Source organism: Procambarus clarkii, chromosome 27, assembly GCF_040958095.1.
Source record: "Procambarus clarkii isolate CNS0578487 chromosome 27, FALCON_Pclarkii_2.0, whole genome shotgun sequence".
Taxonomy (NCBI): domain Eukaryota; kingdom Metazoa; phylum Arthropoda; class Malacostraca; order Decapoda; family Cambaridae; genus Procambarus; species Procambarus clarkii.
In genome coordinates this window covers 22,057,653-22,073,283 of record NC_091176.1, presented here as the reverse complement: position 1 = coordinate 22,073,283, position 15,631 = coordinate 22,057,653, and the positions used below count along the sequence as shown (strand labels likewise).

The window sequence follows — 15,631 nt, the reverse complement described above, 5'->3', positions numbered from 1 at the left end:
CCTTTCTTTTCTTTAGCGTCCTCTCTAATGTTTTCTGCCTTCACCTCCGTGTCTTCTATTCTTTCTCCCGCTTAAATTCGTGTAAGGATTTTATATAATATATATATATATATATATATATATATATATATATATATATATATATATATATATATACATATATATACACATATACATATATATACATATATATATATATATATATATATTATATATATATATATATATATATATATATATATATATATATATATATATATATATATATATATATATGTCGTACCTAGTAGCCAGAACGCACTTCTCAGCCTACTATGCAAGGCCCGATTTGCTTAATAAGCCAAGTTTTCATGAATTAATGTTTTTTCGACTACCTAACCTAACCTAACCTAACCTAACCTACCTTTTTCGGCTACGTAACCGAACCTAACCTATAAAGATAGGTTAGGTTAGGTTAGGTAGGGTTGGTTAGGTTCGGTCATATATCTACGTTAATTTTAACTCCAATATAAAAAATTGACCTCATACATAATGAAATGGGTAGCTTTATAATTTCATAAGAAAAAAATTAGAGAAAATATATTAATTCAGGAAAACTTGGCTTATTAGGCAAATCGGGCCTTGCATAGTAGGCTGAGAAGTGCGTTCTGGCTACTAGGTACGACATATATATATGTATATATATATATATATATATATATATATATATATATATATATATATATATATATATATATATATATATAATCCTGTGCCTATTATATACTCAAGGTTCCTGTGTATCATGTGGATGCTGGAATACCATGATGTCCAGTGTGCCTTCGTTATAGTTTTCTCGTTAATTCAGAATATATATCTTCATTTGTGTGTGTATGTGCGCGTGTGCGGTGCGTATGTGCGCGTGCATGCGTGTGCGTGGTCACGTAATTGTCTGGTGTTCACATGGTGGAACACCTGTTCTCCGGCCTTTATACCATCAGTAATTCCACGCAGTGACATCACTCTTTTCAATAATATTTACATTTAAAAGCGGTGTTTCGTACACGCGACAATTCAATCCATACAGTTTCGGGAACATAGCCCAGTACGACAACAAATAGTTAGTTTATCTCTATAATGTTCTTGTATTTCCTTTCGTTCCTCACCATGGCGCTCATACTCCCACAAAATATGTCAGCTTAGGTGTTTACTCAGAGCTTGTCAAGTGATATCACAGAAGCAGCCATTTGTTTTATAGTCTCACTGAAAAGTTTGTCCTCCGTTTTCTTTCATCTAGCGTGCATCATTCCCAAGTATTAGCAAAGATAAGCGATCAATAATTCTCATTTCATCACGCGTAGTTTCAATATGATACGGAAGATCCAAGTGAGTAATATTATCATTATTATCATAATCCTAATCCGGTCGGTAGTGCGCGTGCCTGAGGAGTCCATGGTCGCGGGTTCGATCAGATCATACGGCTGCAATATATATAAATATATATATATATATATATATATATATATATATATATATATATATATATATATATATATATATATATATATATATATATATATATATATATATATATATATATTACTGATGAGATCATCAGCGATCTCTTAAGCTGTGTAATAGTTTGGTGCAGATATTCCTGAAAAATCCCGTTTTCTAATAAATCTGGATAACTATAACAAATTGCTTAGGTTCGTCTCTGATAAAATACCGTGATACGTATTGCACTAAGTTGCAGAATGAACAAACACAACTAATCTTAACAAGTCTCAAAGTATGTGACTTGTTAAACTCTTTCATGCGAGATATTATTCGAATTATCATCTAAAAGTCTCATTTCTAGCGATTTCATCTTGTTTAACAAAGGGACGCACACATTCCTCCCTCCTCCAACACACGGTTTATTCATTATGTAGTTAAGGCCAGAGGCGCCTTTAGCCAAATAAACTCAGGGATCTGTATGGCTAATGATTTAACCGGAAAATCGCGTGTTTTCCGAGGTACGTCTTCCACTGCCGGCGCCCGGGTGCTGGGCCGCCTGTGGGGTCCAGCGGAGACACCTGCTGTGGTAATCGGCCCGGGATTAAGCAGTTATTTTCCGCAAGTAGTCAAGGAATAAATCACAATAAAGTCTGAAAACCACCAAACACACACACAAGTGCCAACGACGACGTTTCGGTCCATCCTGGGCACTAATTAAGCCGAGAGAACAGCACATGTCTACTTACTAAGCTTCGAGCACGGACCGAAACGTCGTTACTTCCTTTCTGTGTGTGTGTGTGTGTGTGTGTGTGTGTGTGTGTGTGTGTGTGTGTGTGTGTGTGTGTGTGTGTGTGTGTGTGTGTGTGTGTGTGTGTTGGGATTGCGTTAGTTGCCTACATGTGTTCTAGTCACAAGAGTATATATAAGAAAACTTTGTACATAATATCTTTCATAAGGGTTATTTGACATAGCCTTCGGAATACATAGATTTATCTCTTTTCGTGTAAATAATTTGTTTGCATATGAATCAAGTAGGCTTTCGCGTCCTTGCACCCCACACGCATGATTACCTGTAGGTGATGCTTGTGTTCCTAGACTCGTCTCAGGGCGACGGCCTGGGGGTGTGGGCGGGCATCATCTCCCGGGTACGGAGATGATGCATTAACATATGTATCTTCTCGCAGCACCCCGACAAAATGATGATATGGGGGAACGAAGAACAGATTTCTACACCAAAACCCACCTGTTCCTCAGTGGGGCGCGAGGCAGCAGCGAGCCCAGAGGCAGGCGGACATTATCTCAACCGCGAAATAGGTGGGCGCAGTCACTACCGTCAAGAGAGAAAGGGGACTTAGAGCACCTTGCCCGGACTTTGTACCAGAAGTCACGCACGCCCCCAGCCCACTATGGCTCCTCCAAGTTGCTGCCTCCAAACTTAATCTTATAATAATAACTCTGGTCCATTCTGCCGCCAAGTCTTGCGGCCGTTATTGTAAATAATGTGGACCGCATTGCGAAAAGTTGTGAAGTAAATCAAGCTCCAGACTCGGAGAACAGTGAATGGGTTATAACACAGGGAATGTGTCGAGGAAGCCAGGTAAACATGTTATATAAGCCTTGAATTAATAGGAAAGCTTTGCTTTGTTTGCCCTTTAACAGTTGTATGTCATTCATCTTAAGTCATACAACACTGTACAACACTGTGTGTGTATATATATGCTTATATTTCTCGCGCGCACGCACGCACACACACAAGCCAGGTCGACATAAGAACTATTATATAGCAGTAATCATTGACTTTCAAAGGTAACAAAATACCCTGGTGTTAAAATATCAACAGGTCTTACCCCTGAAGCACAAACAAACTCAAAATCGTCAGTCACATATGCTAAACTGTCGGCATATTACAACCTTCAGCAACCTTCGTAACTAGGCCTTCAGAATTATGTAACCTACGTGAGACCATCCTAGAGTGTGCAGACCCAGCGTGGAGCGAACATCCGGAGGAACAAAATGAAACTTAGTGGTGCACAAGTTTACGACAAACTTGGTTCCATAACTACGTGATATGGGATGTGTGGACAAGTTGAAGCAGCTGTACCTAACGATTTTATGAAAGCTAACGGAGACGCGGTATAGACATACAAAATACTTGACACATTCTTGAACTGTTTTTTTTATGTTTGAAATAATTAAATGGAAAGGCCTGGATGGAAATTAATAGCCACAGGGATGCAAGAGGATACTTCTTAGTACAACTAAGAAGTACTTAGTTGTGTTGCTGATCACAACTTAGCATCACAACTAAGTTGCTAAGTTGTGTTCAGCAACTTATTAAGCGTAAGAGTTGCTGAACACTGTAATAAACTACCAGAAGAAATTGTAGACAACTTCATGTACAACTTCGAAGGCAAATGTAATAGGAATAAAAGGTGAGGAGACGGTACATGACCGACTGCTGGAGTGGCGGGATCCTACAACTGAACTTGGCTCTCCATACAAGCGATAATGAGAGAGTTTAGACGAGTACAAAAGCATATCATGATCCAGTCTAAATGCCTTTTTTCTTACGTACTTCTCTTAATCTCGCAAGAGAATAATATCGTGCTACTCTAAAGGTTCCGCCAGGAGTAAGTGCTTTGAAAACCATTCAGGAATTGTATAGAAGTGAGTACTTTCCCCGACACAATCACAGGTCTGGTATATCAACAAGTTTACTGAAATCAAAACCACACTGTCAAACTGTTATCGTCAGATTATTAATATCAAAACCTGAGGTTAGTAACAAAACATCAGATTGGTATCAATGCACCTTCACCTTTCGAGTTTTGGCCTCTTCATCAATGAGTCATAATTGTCCTCGTGGCGTAGTGGTAAAACATTCGTTCGGCGCTTCACGAGCGCATTGGCCTGGGTTCGTATCCTGGCTGGGGAGGATTTACTGAGGGCCAATCTTTAACTTCAGCCTCTGTTCACCCAGCAGTGAATGAGTACCTAGATGTTAAATGATTTGGCGGGTCGTATACAGGGGAAAAAATTGGACTAAGGACCTGGCTGAAAAGCTATGCGTGCTGGCGGCTTTACAAGAATGTAAGAACTCTTGTTTAAATAAATAAATAAATAAATAAATAAATAAATAAATAAATAAATAAATAAATAAATAAATAAATATATAAATAAATAAAGAGTCCAGTGGAAACTTGGGGCATGTGGTATAATTCCCGTGGCCTTGGACTTGAGGGTACGCGTGCGAGAGCCAATATTGGTATTATCCGATTCCCATAAAGTGCTCCATAATGATTATCCTTATACGAGGGGGTCTGGGCCACCCATCATTCCCTGGATGTCTAGTCACATCGACGACGAATACAATGATTGTCTTCGGAAGATATTCGAAAATATGTTCGGCGGCTAACTCTTCAAACAGTTCGAAAAATTGTTCGAAGTTAAGGCCTTCCCTGGCCTCGGATTTAAAGAATGTACTCACTTCGTTGTACTCACAAAGTTGTGCTTGCGGAGGTTGAGCTTTGGTTCTTTGGTCCCGCCTCTCAACCGTCAATCAACTGATGTTCAGATTCCTGAGCCTATTTGGCTCTATCATATCGACATTTGAAACTGTGTATGGAGTCAGTCTCCACCACATCACTTCCTAATGCATTATATTTACTAACTACTCTGACACTGAAAAAGTTCTTTCTAACGTCTCTGTGGCTCATTTGGGTAGGGAGTTTCCACCTGTGTCCCCTTGTTCGTGTACCACCCGTGTTAAATAATCCACTCATTTCTACCCTATATGGGTAACTGGGCAAATGCTAAGGACCGCGAGGACCCGTGAACTCAAGTGGGACGTCCTGTGAACTCTTACACTGTAGCTCCTTGGCGTTTATAATCCATTCTTGAAGGTTAATTACATTATACCTAGCGTATACCTGGAGTTCTACTCCTCAAGCCCGGCTTGAAGGCAGGCTTGTTTAGTGATAACATTATTGAAAAGACTGTTGCTTGGAGCGACTCGCAGGCCCATATATCCACTACAACTCTGTTGGTCCGCCATTTTCTGAAGAAACGTGTATAATTATTTTGTGAACACGTCCACCTTTATATCCCTAATATTTATTTTGTTTCTGATTATTGAAAGTAAAAGAATCATTTGACTTACACCCATGGTAATCCCTCACAAGCCGAGGTGTGTGTGTGTGTGTGTGTGTGTGTGTGTGTGTGTGTGTGTGTGTGTGTGTGTGTGGACCTAGACGCAGACACAGGGTCCCATGCCAGGTGTGAGGAAACTGGCCTAATAGTCTGGCCTAATAGTCTGGTCTGATAGTCTGGTCTGATAGTCTAGTCTGATAGTCTGGTCTGATAGTCTGACCTGATAGTCTGGCCTCATAATCTGGCCTGATAGTCTGGCATATCTGAACGTGTGTTGCTCCTGCAGGTGCAGCCTCGTGCGACTGGTACCCTCCGTGGCTCTGGATCCTGTGCATCGTGCTGGCCGTCCTCTTCATCATCATGATGATCATCAACATCTTCCTGTGCTCTGCCATGACCTGCTCCTGCACCAAGTCCGAGGTCATAGAGAAGGAGCCCTCCATCATCGAGGAGTACGACCCCTACCGCTCCTGGCACGGCTCCCAGTACGGCTCAAGGTTAGTAGTGCCCAGGTGGCCTGGTTCACGGCTAGGGTACTGGTAGTGGCTTGGGGTTGGCGGGAGGTGTTGGTGTGAGGGGGAATGTCGGGGATGAGTTTGGGGTTCTGATAAAGGAATCAGGAATGAGAGGGGGGAAAGGGATAGAGGGAAAGGAGGGAAGTGAAAAGGGAAGTGAAAAGGGTAGAGGAAAATGTTGGGGAGATATGAGGGATGGATAGAACTCATTAGGCTCAGCTATTACTAAAGTTATGCTAATTACGTACACTGGACTTTGAAAGAAGAATTGTCAAATTGTTCAAGTGTTCAAACAAGTAACTGTTGACTTTTAGTGAAATTCGAATCTCTTAACAAGATGCAAGGTATTTTCAAAGTAGCAGGAACTATAATAATAATATTTATAGTGTTTACAAGCGAACATGTTACAGTGGTTACCCGGTGCAGCAATTATATATTATATGATACCACGAATTATTCCCAGAGTTTCAGGCATAAAACTAGATGTCTAGAGTATAGTGTTTAAAATGACATGACGGATCTAGCAGACACAATACGCTCATGTGCAATATGTCCATTTTATATATATTATGTCATCTTTATAGCCAAGATATGTCACACTGCGGGACTCATATCTGCCAACAATTCTCAACTTTGCTGCTATGTTGTCGATTTTATCGTTTTTTTGCTGAATAAAGGCGATTTGCGTGCGTTGTGTACATTCGCACGTGTGTGTGTGTGTGTGTGTTTACCTTTTGGTACTCACCTGTTTGTGAATCTGGATTGAGCTTCAGTTCTTGGACCCAATCTCATCAGTCGTCGGTCTATTAATGCAATGACTAACCATTTAGTTGTCACTTGCCTGCTATGGACATTGTAAATAAAGTTGACTTCAACTACCTCCCGATTTAGTTCAATTCATTTTTCTACTACTACTATTATTATAAAAGAAATACACATATCTATGGCTTATCTGTGGGTATAGCACACTCCATGCCGTCTTGTTCTATTGATATTCACCTGTAAATATTTCCTCTTGTTTCCACACAGTCAATTCCCCTTTGTATTTCATGTCTCAACCACATCTTTCTTTTTCTATCCTCAAAGTCCAGCTCTTTCAAACCTTCTCTACATCCCATCCCACGTAATTCTGGGACGGACTTCGTTGCAAGCCTCTACCTTTCCCAGTGTTCTCAAATGGTTTCTGTAATGGTGGCTGTGCGACAGGTTCCATAATCTAAGACTTGTCGCATATAAATAATGGACAGTGTTCAGAACACTGAAGGTTCCTCTGATGTTCACCGGTTTAGAGAAAGCTGTTGTTATTCTATTTACATTTGTTTCTGGGGTAAGGCTGTGTTATATCTACTGCTAGACCTGTTTCCTTTACTTCACCACCAGGCAGGTGATTTTGCCTTTATTATGTACCGTCCGGCTACTGAGTCACTGAGATCAACAATAGGGCCACAGTGGTGACTTGTGGCCCACTGGTGGTGGGTAGGGCTTGTGCACATTGTGGTAAGTTGTCTGTGTCCTGCAGCTCTAGTTTCGTCTTGTACCTGTAGTTGATTAGTTTCTCCCTTATCTTAATATTTGTACAGTATCTCATTATGGGTTACAGCTCTTGTTTCCATCACTGGGACTGATGAAGGGTAGTAGGTTTTGTGGTGGGTGGTGTGTACTCACCTAATTGTGCTTGCGGGGGTTGAACTCTGGCTCTTTGGTCGTGTGTGTGTGTGTGTGTGTGTGTGTGTGTGTGTGTGTGTGTGTGTGTGTGTGTGTGTGTGTACTCACCTAGTTGTACTTGCGGGAGTTGAGCTTTGGCTGTTTGGTCGCGCCTCTCGACTATCAATCAACTAGTGTACAGATTCTGGTGCATACTGGGCTATTGCAAATCTACATTTGAAACTGTGTATGGAGTCAGCCTCCACCACATCACTGCTTAATGCATTCCATTTGTTAACTACTCTGACACTGAAAAAATTCTTTCTAATGTCTCTGTGGCTCTTCTGGGTACTAAGTTTCCACCTGTGTCCCCTTGTTCGTGCACCAGTGCTAATAGTTCGTCTTTGTCCACCCTGTCAATTCCCCTGAGAATTTTTGTAAGTGGTCATCATGTCTCCCCTAACTCTTCCGTCTTTCAGGGCCGTGTGTGTGTGTGTGTGTTTTTTAACTCGTACCTACATGTCTACAGCCGTCCATATTAGTACATATCGATAGGCTTTATAAACCTCAAACTCCTCAACCCCCCATTCATCAACCACCCCCCCCCCCCCGCCCGCGGCCAACCCCACCCTCACATTTTTTGTTTAAAGAAATATATCGTCAGCCATATTTTTGGGAAGCACGCCGTGACCGGCCGCCCGCCCGGCATTAAGCGTGACAGATCATATCACAAATATTGCGTCTCCCGCCACAACCAACAAAGACCCGTGTCGCCTGCATAATCTTCTGCCTCACTGAAGGAGTTTTTTATATAATGCCGTGATAAAGGTGAGCAGCGGCGAGAGTTAGCGCCTTGCGGTCACTGCCTTCAGGGGTGTTGTAGGAGGGGGGGGGGGGGGGGGGTGGTGTTGGGGAGGGGGTGTTGCGGGAGGGGGGGGGGGAGGTGTGGGTGCTGGGGTGGGGAGGTTGTGGGATGGGGGGGGGGGAGGTGTGGGTGCTGGGGGGGGGGGAGGTTGTGGGATGGGGGGGGGGGAGGTGTGGGTGCTGGGGAGTTGTAGGTGTTACTGCTGCTCAGTGTATTACAAGGCACTCTGGCCCCACACAGAGTGCCACACACTCAGGTCGGGCTGTGTTGACGTACTCCAGGATGACTTTCACTCTCAACACGGCTGTATGACTTGTGATTAAAGAAATGTTCGACATACACTACACACAGAAATCACAATAGCGTGATGCATCATATGGACAAATTCACAAGGGCCGTGATGAGGGTTCGAACCTACGTCCGAGAGGATCCCAGACGCGCCTTAATTGACTGTGCCACGACATGGTTAAAAGAATTGCAACCGGGAGTTCTCCTGACCTCACACGGATCCTGCAGTTTCTCAGAGTCGATTAAGACGCGTCTGGGATCCTCTCGAACGTAGGTTCGAACCCTCATCACGGCCCTTGTTGATTTGTTCGACATACATCTTACTGTAATACAGAGAACGACTGCCACTAACATTTACTCATTGCAACACTAATGCAAACTGAAAACTTTGAAATCCTGGATCAGTATTTATCATGCATTTGGGTATGCACTTACAAAACCTGTACATCTTGACTTGATCATGGCAGCTTAGTCTGGGGTCGTTAAACAGTTTATGAGGTTCGAAACTCCAGGATGTTATAGGCAGCCTCGTACCCCTTCGGAGCTCATAAACACTTTAATAAATGTAAACTTACCCGGCATGCTTGAGGAAAGACGTACAGGATAAGTAATGAACACGTAAATGCTTGGTAAGTACTGGCCCTGGTATCTGCCTCTTTGACTGTAGGAAGCTGAAAAGAGAGAGACGCTGTCTGCAAGTTTCTTCCTCCTAGTCACCAACTTGACCCCACACGCGTCTCACCTCTCTCCTCTCTACCCCCACAGGTACTCCCTCAACGGCAAGGGCTACACCTCCGGGGCCTCCACCATGAACTCTGCCCGCTCGGTGTCGTCTCACAGCGACCACTACGCCATCGTGCACTCTCGTCCCAACTCCCGCTACTCAGGTCACCACTCGCTGAAGCACGACCGTCACCACCACCCGTCCTCTAACTCTCGCGGGCCTCCCTCCACCACCGGCAGCCATTACTCCGGCAAGTACTGAGCCTCTTGCACCTCTTCACCATCTGGAGGACGACGAGTCAAGAACAGACTTGGAGAGTGAATACAGCAACGTTACATATTTTCGGTTGCGGGAAAGTTGGTAGAGGGTGGGGGTGAAAGTTGGTATGGGTCTGGTGAAAGCTGTGTGGTATTTCATATTAGAGTTTGAACTTCCAGGTGCAGCGACAAGGCTCCTGGAGCGAATAGTAGACTTGTGTGGGACTTGATTGGTCTTGTATGTTTTTTCTGAAAATGCAGGACCTATCCCCCTAAAGTCACCTATACCGAGGGGCGGTATGAAAGTGAGTACAATATTGGAAGTGCTATTTTTTCCATGGTGACAATTTTGAAAATGTAAGTAGCGAAATACACCTGTTCTAGAATGTTGGCTTCAAGTTCCCTGAACCCGAAGATTTCTGTCCACTCTGCTGAAGATTAGTGATACCTTCGCCAAGCTTCCTCAAGTATTCCAGTACGAGGTGCCGCTCCTTGGGAAGAGTGTCGTCGCTTCCAGCAGCACCTAAGTCTTGACTTGGTCTCTCTCCCCCTCTGATCATTAGTTTGGAAAAAGAATTATGGATCCCGAGCAGCAGCAGCAGCAGCGGCAGCAGCAGCAGCAGCAGCAGCCCCAGGGCGATACTGACGGAGTGGGTTATTCGCGTGTTTACTTCCAGTGATTATTCCTGCACAAGTGATTGGACGCTCCCGGTGGCCGGAGTTTTCCAGGATGGCTGGAGTCTCCCAGTGATCGCAATTTCCAAGTGAATATAATATTTTTAAGTGGATGGAATATCCCCTTACCGGAATCTGCTTAGATTCGCCAGTGTGATGGGCTTCCCGTCTTGATCATCACGGTACCTCCAGGACTCCAAGCGTCGCGATACTCTCCCTCAGACATGTTCAAGCGTTGCTGTTGCTGCTTCTATAATGTGTTTAGCTTTCTCAATACTTAATACTTTTATCTTTGGGTGTCTCCAGCGCCTTCCTAACCTCCACACTGCTTTCCTATTTTATCGATAAATGACGGAAAACCTTCATCAAAGTCACAGGCAAATTAGGTACTATAATGAAAGTTTTTATAGAACGCGTGATACAAAATAAATTTTCTTTTGCTGCAAAGAATATGTTATTTTTACGTCCAAGAAAATATTAGGTTTGCAAGGGAATTATATGCTCTCTCAATTATGTTAAATTTAAAGCAGCAAATATGCATTGTATCTATTGACAAATTCTACATATATACAATGATGCGATCCCGTTGCCTTCCAGTAGCCCTATAGAAGATTGATTTTTTTCCCCTTAGACGAAAGAGGGAAAGTCTCCCACATCTTTCTTGAGTCTCCCCACGTCAGACTCGAGCCTCCCCACGTCAGACTCGAGCCTCCCCACGTCAGACTCGAGCCTCCCCACGTCAGACTCGAGCCTCCCCACGTCAGACTCGAGCCTTCCCAAGTCAGACTCAAGCCTCCCCAAGTCGCAGGTCACCCCACTCGCTCTAAGGCCGCAAATAGAACGAAACAAAAGGACAGAAAGTTACGAGGCTTGCCCTCCCCCTCCGACTCACAGCATTACAAATAACCTCCATATATCTTCACAACAGCCTTAATATATCCCTGAGGAATGAACACTCCTCAGCAGATCCTCAGAAATATACGGCCTCGTTATGTACCTGGGAGAAGGAGGCTGAGAGAAAAAATGAAGTAGTTTTCTTCCCGCAGAGTTTAAAAATTTCATCGCAAATCTCAAAGTTGGAGTTGCATAAAAGATGATTTTTTGTTTGTATATGTTCAGAAGGTAGAATATATATTTGAGTAAATGTCCCACAAACGTGTATGTTTATATGTATGCGTATTATATCTTGCACGCACACACACACACACACACACACACACACACACACACACACACACACACACACACACACACACACGCACACACACGCACACACAGGTCACAGGAGCAACTATTTCTGTGGGAGGGGAGGAAAGAGGAGTGCAATTGGAGGTTTGTGATTGGCAGCTGAGGCACCACTTTGGTCTTGTTTGGAGCACATAACAGGGGGGGGGGGGATGAGGACAAAGGTGCTCGTCCAGACCTGATGGGCCTATCGCAGCAGCTGTAAATAGTACTTACGACCCTATGTGCAGTGTTAATGTAGCTGGATCTTGACCCGAGATGAAGATCGTTGGAGATGCCCAAGAGGTGGTAGTTCACTATAACAGTCTGGCATAAACTTTAGAAGTCTGTGTCTTCTTTTAAATCTCTCTCTCCCTCCCTTTCTCCCTCTCTCTCTCTCCCTCCCTCTCCCTCCTACTCTGTACTCCATCACAGGTCTCATCTTATTATTCTCCTTCGCCATAACTAACATTTTAAGAGCTTCTAAGCTGGGGATAATTAAATAAATGGTTGACAGTAATTATAATTAGGCTGAAAAGAATGATAGACTAAAATGTTGGTTTGTGAGGAGAAAAAAAGGGCAAAGAACTAAGGGTGCCGAGTAGGGTTTGGTGGGTACAAAGGAAGGCATCAGCTGTCCCTTAAGGAGTGTAAGGGTGTACAAAGGTTCTTTGAGAGAAAACCTAAAAATGTCCTTTGAAACTAAATCTTTCTCTCTTGAAGTCATAATCATCAGTTTTTGCACTTGTTATCTGAAATTGGTTTAATGGTTTAATTGGAATTAAATTTAATTAATAAAGGAAATTTGTTTCAACCTTCTTAACAGGTTTAAAGAGAACTTTTTCGATTGTCCTAAACTTGATTACAGGAATGTGTCCTAATAACTTATTCGTAAAGGATTACACATGTGATGAAAAGGAGTTACTACTTTTTTGGGGGGAGGAACGGGTGGCAGATTTGTCTATAATAACAATTTTAGTTATGTAAAACAAAGAGTGCCTGTTAATGCTAGTTTCAGAGGACTATGTTCTTGTTTCATTAATTCATAATTTAAAGGAAACAGTGCCTATGTCCCTTCCAGATAGTGATGCCTGTGACGTAGTTCAAGAGTTCTTCTCTCTCATCCTCACGTGTTCAAACACGTGAGGATTAAACACGTGTTATCTATAATCAAACACGTGAGGATACGTAACACGTGTAACAAATGACAAATACGCATAGGGACGCGACGCATCCTCCAGGTAAACTAACCAATGACTCCAGGGACAAAGTTATACACTAAAACTATGATATGTTTCCCCGTATGGGCGGCGCTGCGCGGTTCTGAACCACGATTCTTCAAGCCTTTACGCAACAACTTACGAAACCTGTTCATCATTCCTTAAGCACAGCAGCTTTGTTTACTTATATTAAACCAGTTTAAAAGCTTGAAACTTGACAACCCAAGATTATTATTGTTATAAACAAACTTGCAGTGCTTCGGAGCTCAAACTGTTTAGTAACTGTAAACAAAGTCGCCATGGTTGAAGAAAGATGTACAGGTTTGGTAGTGATTATGGAAATGCTCGAGGAATCCTGGCCTTACTGATACTGATGTTAGGGTGTAATGAAGTACGCCGAGACCCCCTCTCCTGTCCCCCGTCGCTGACAGATGACGGTCACGGGGTAAGGTGCAACCTGTCCTCTTACTACCTTAGTTTTTTTATGGTATCAACCAATCCGTTAAAAATGCGACGCATTAGTAAAAATTTAAGCACTGTAATAATGACGTTTCCTCTGCATCTGCCTCGATAGATTAATTAAGGCAAGCTGCTTGAGTTCGAGTGTTTCTGGTTAGGGAAAAGGTCGCATTTTTTACGGAGTGGAAAATCGAGTGGAGGAGCTGAGAATATATGGTACAATCCACTAGTTTTCAAAAGGATTTTTGTTGTTTTTTAACAAGCTGCGCAAGAGGATTGGACTTGGCTTAAAGGCTGTTAATAACCTGTTAATATTACCATTATCTCTCATTCATGTCACACACACACACACACACACACACACACACACACACACACACACACACAATGGACATTAGATTAAATTTTACTGGCAAAGATTGAATACTTATTTTTTACCGCGAATGAATAATATCTAGTCCTTTTTGTCATTAAATATCGCCCTCCAGTCACCTGAAATAATTAGTTTGACAAAAGATTCAGGTAACTACTGTGCCGATCCGTTTGAGTGACGTCATCGTCACGGTGTCAAAACTCCGTCCAGTCGACCTTTTTATGTAAATAAGAATTAAAAAGAACAAATTATTTATTAGGATTTGTTCCACTTTACTCATTCACAAATATCGGTGTATTTTTTACTCGCTCCTCTGATATATTAAAACGTCCGACGATAGCTTGTTTAGGCTGCTATCGTCAGGGGGCACGATTGATGACGATTGATGTAACATCAATTATGCGACGCGATGGTGACCGATCGCTGTTGCCAAGTCTACTACTCCCTAGAACTACACTTAACTCTACATCTCTGTATTAGCTTTCATAATACATTATTCGGTTCTGCAACTGTATTATCCCCCGCCTCACGCTGTTCACGAGAACACAAGGTGTTAGTCCATGTTATCACCGCCATAATCACACTAATTTAACGATAACATTGTATCACTGCGTGTTCTTGTTATTCATTTCCCCTATTCATTATTTGTGCCGCAGTGAATGTTGATGCGTCATTCATCACGTGGATGATGAGCTCAACTTTGTTTACTGAGGCAGTGTGACTTCGAGAATAGTTACGTTACCTTGAGATTTCCTTGAGGTTACCTTGAGGTGGTTCCGAGGATCTATGTCCTCACAGTCCGGGTGTGTGACCAGGCCTACATGGAGGTGGTCTGGTCAACCAGGCTATTGCAGTTGGCAGTCTGACGTCTGAATCACGACGTGGATGACCAGGTACCTATTGCTGTGAATCTACAGGTGACGTTTCCTGTTGTAACTAAGGCGATCGGATAAGCTTTGCTTGTTGTATTCCTGTTAAGTTAGCCATTGATTAATGGTTCAATGGCAGTGTAATTTTCATAATTTAGAATATTTTTGTGTTTGAAGCTGATGTGAATAGTAAGTCCAGTGGTGACTAATTGATTTATTGATTGTTTGAAAGTGTAATTATATTGATTGGTAATTATTGATGTGATAATTAGAGGTAATTATTTTAAACTTTCTTGTTACATTATAGGAAACTAAATACATAATAATTGCTTCATGAACCACAGCGATGGGTTAACAAGTGAATGATCAACAACTTTTATTCTGCAATGTTGGTGATTTTTTATATATTAAATAACAAGGAATGTTTTTCTTAATTATTTTGAGGTCTCCCCTCCTCCGTCCCGGCCGGTGGCGGTGTTGCACTTCCTATGACAAAGTTAGAATTTGAAAAACGGTTAAAATGAATATAGAACGTTTGTGAAGGGACGAGGATCCTTGACAGTCTGTTACAACGTTGGAACTTGGCATGTACCGAGAGCTGGAATGTTAGGATTCAACAAACATTGACATGTCCACTTACGAAGCCTGTACATCTCTCCTACAACATGCGGGTGGCTTAAGTTTCTATTAAACAGTTGACGCGTTTCGAAACTTGTCAAACTAAGGTAATTATTACTAACAACCTCCTAGTGCTTCGGAGCTCATAAACGGTTCAATATATGTCAACGAAGCCATCAAAAGTAAGATGTACAGGTTTCGTAAGTGTATATACAAGTGCTTAATGAATCCTGGATATGCCAAGGGAAAGTCAGAGTATAATGGAGGAGTGT

General features: G+C 42.4%; 1 protein-coding gene across 1 annotated transcript in view; it reads left to right on the top strand.

The window, feature by feature from the left end:
• Positions 1–15,631, top strand: part of LOC123762598 (uncharacterized) — a 304,281-nt gene that overhangs the window by 288,500 nt on the left and 150 nt on the right. The window contains exons 9-10 of the mRNA XM_045749201.2: positions 5,915–6,125; positions 9,706–15,631. The exon at positions 9,706–15,631 is cut by the window's right edge and continues 150 nt beyond it. Of these exons, the coding sequence (XP_045605157.1) occupies positions 5,915–6,125; positions 9,706–9,925 (431 nt within the window). The 3' untranslated portion in view covers positions 9,926–15,631. The remainder of the gene's footprint in view (positions 1–5,914; positions 6,126–9,705) is intronic.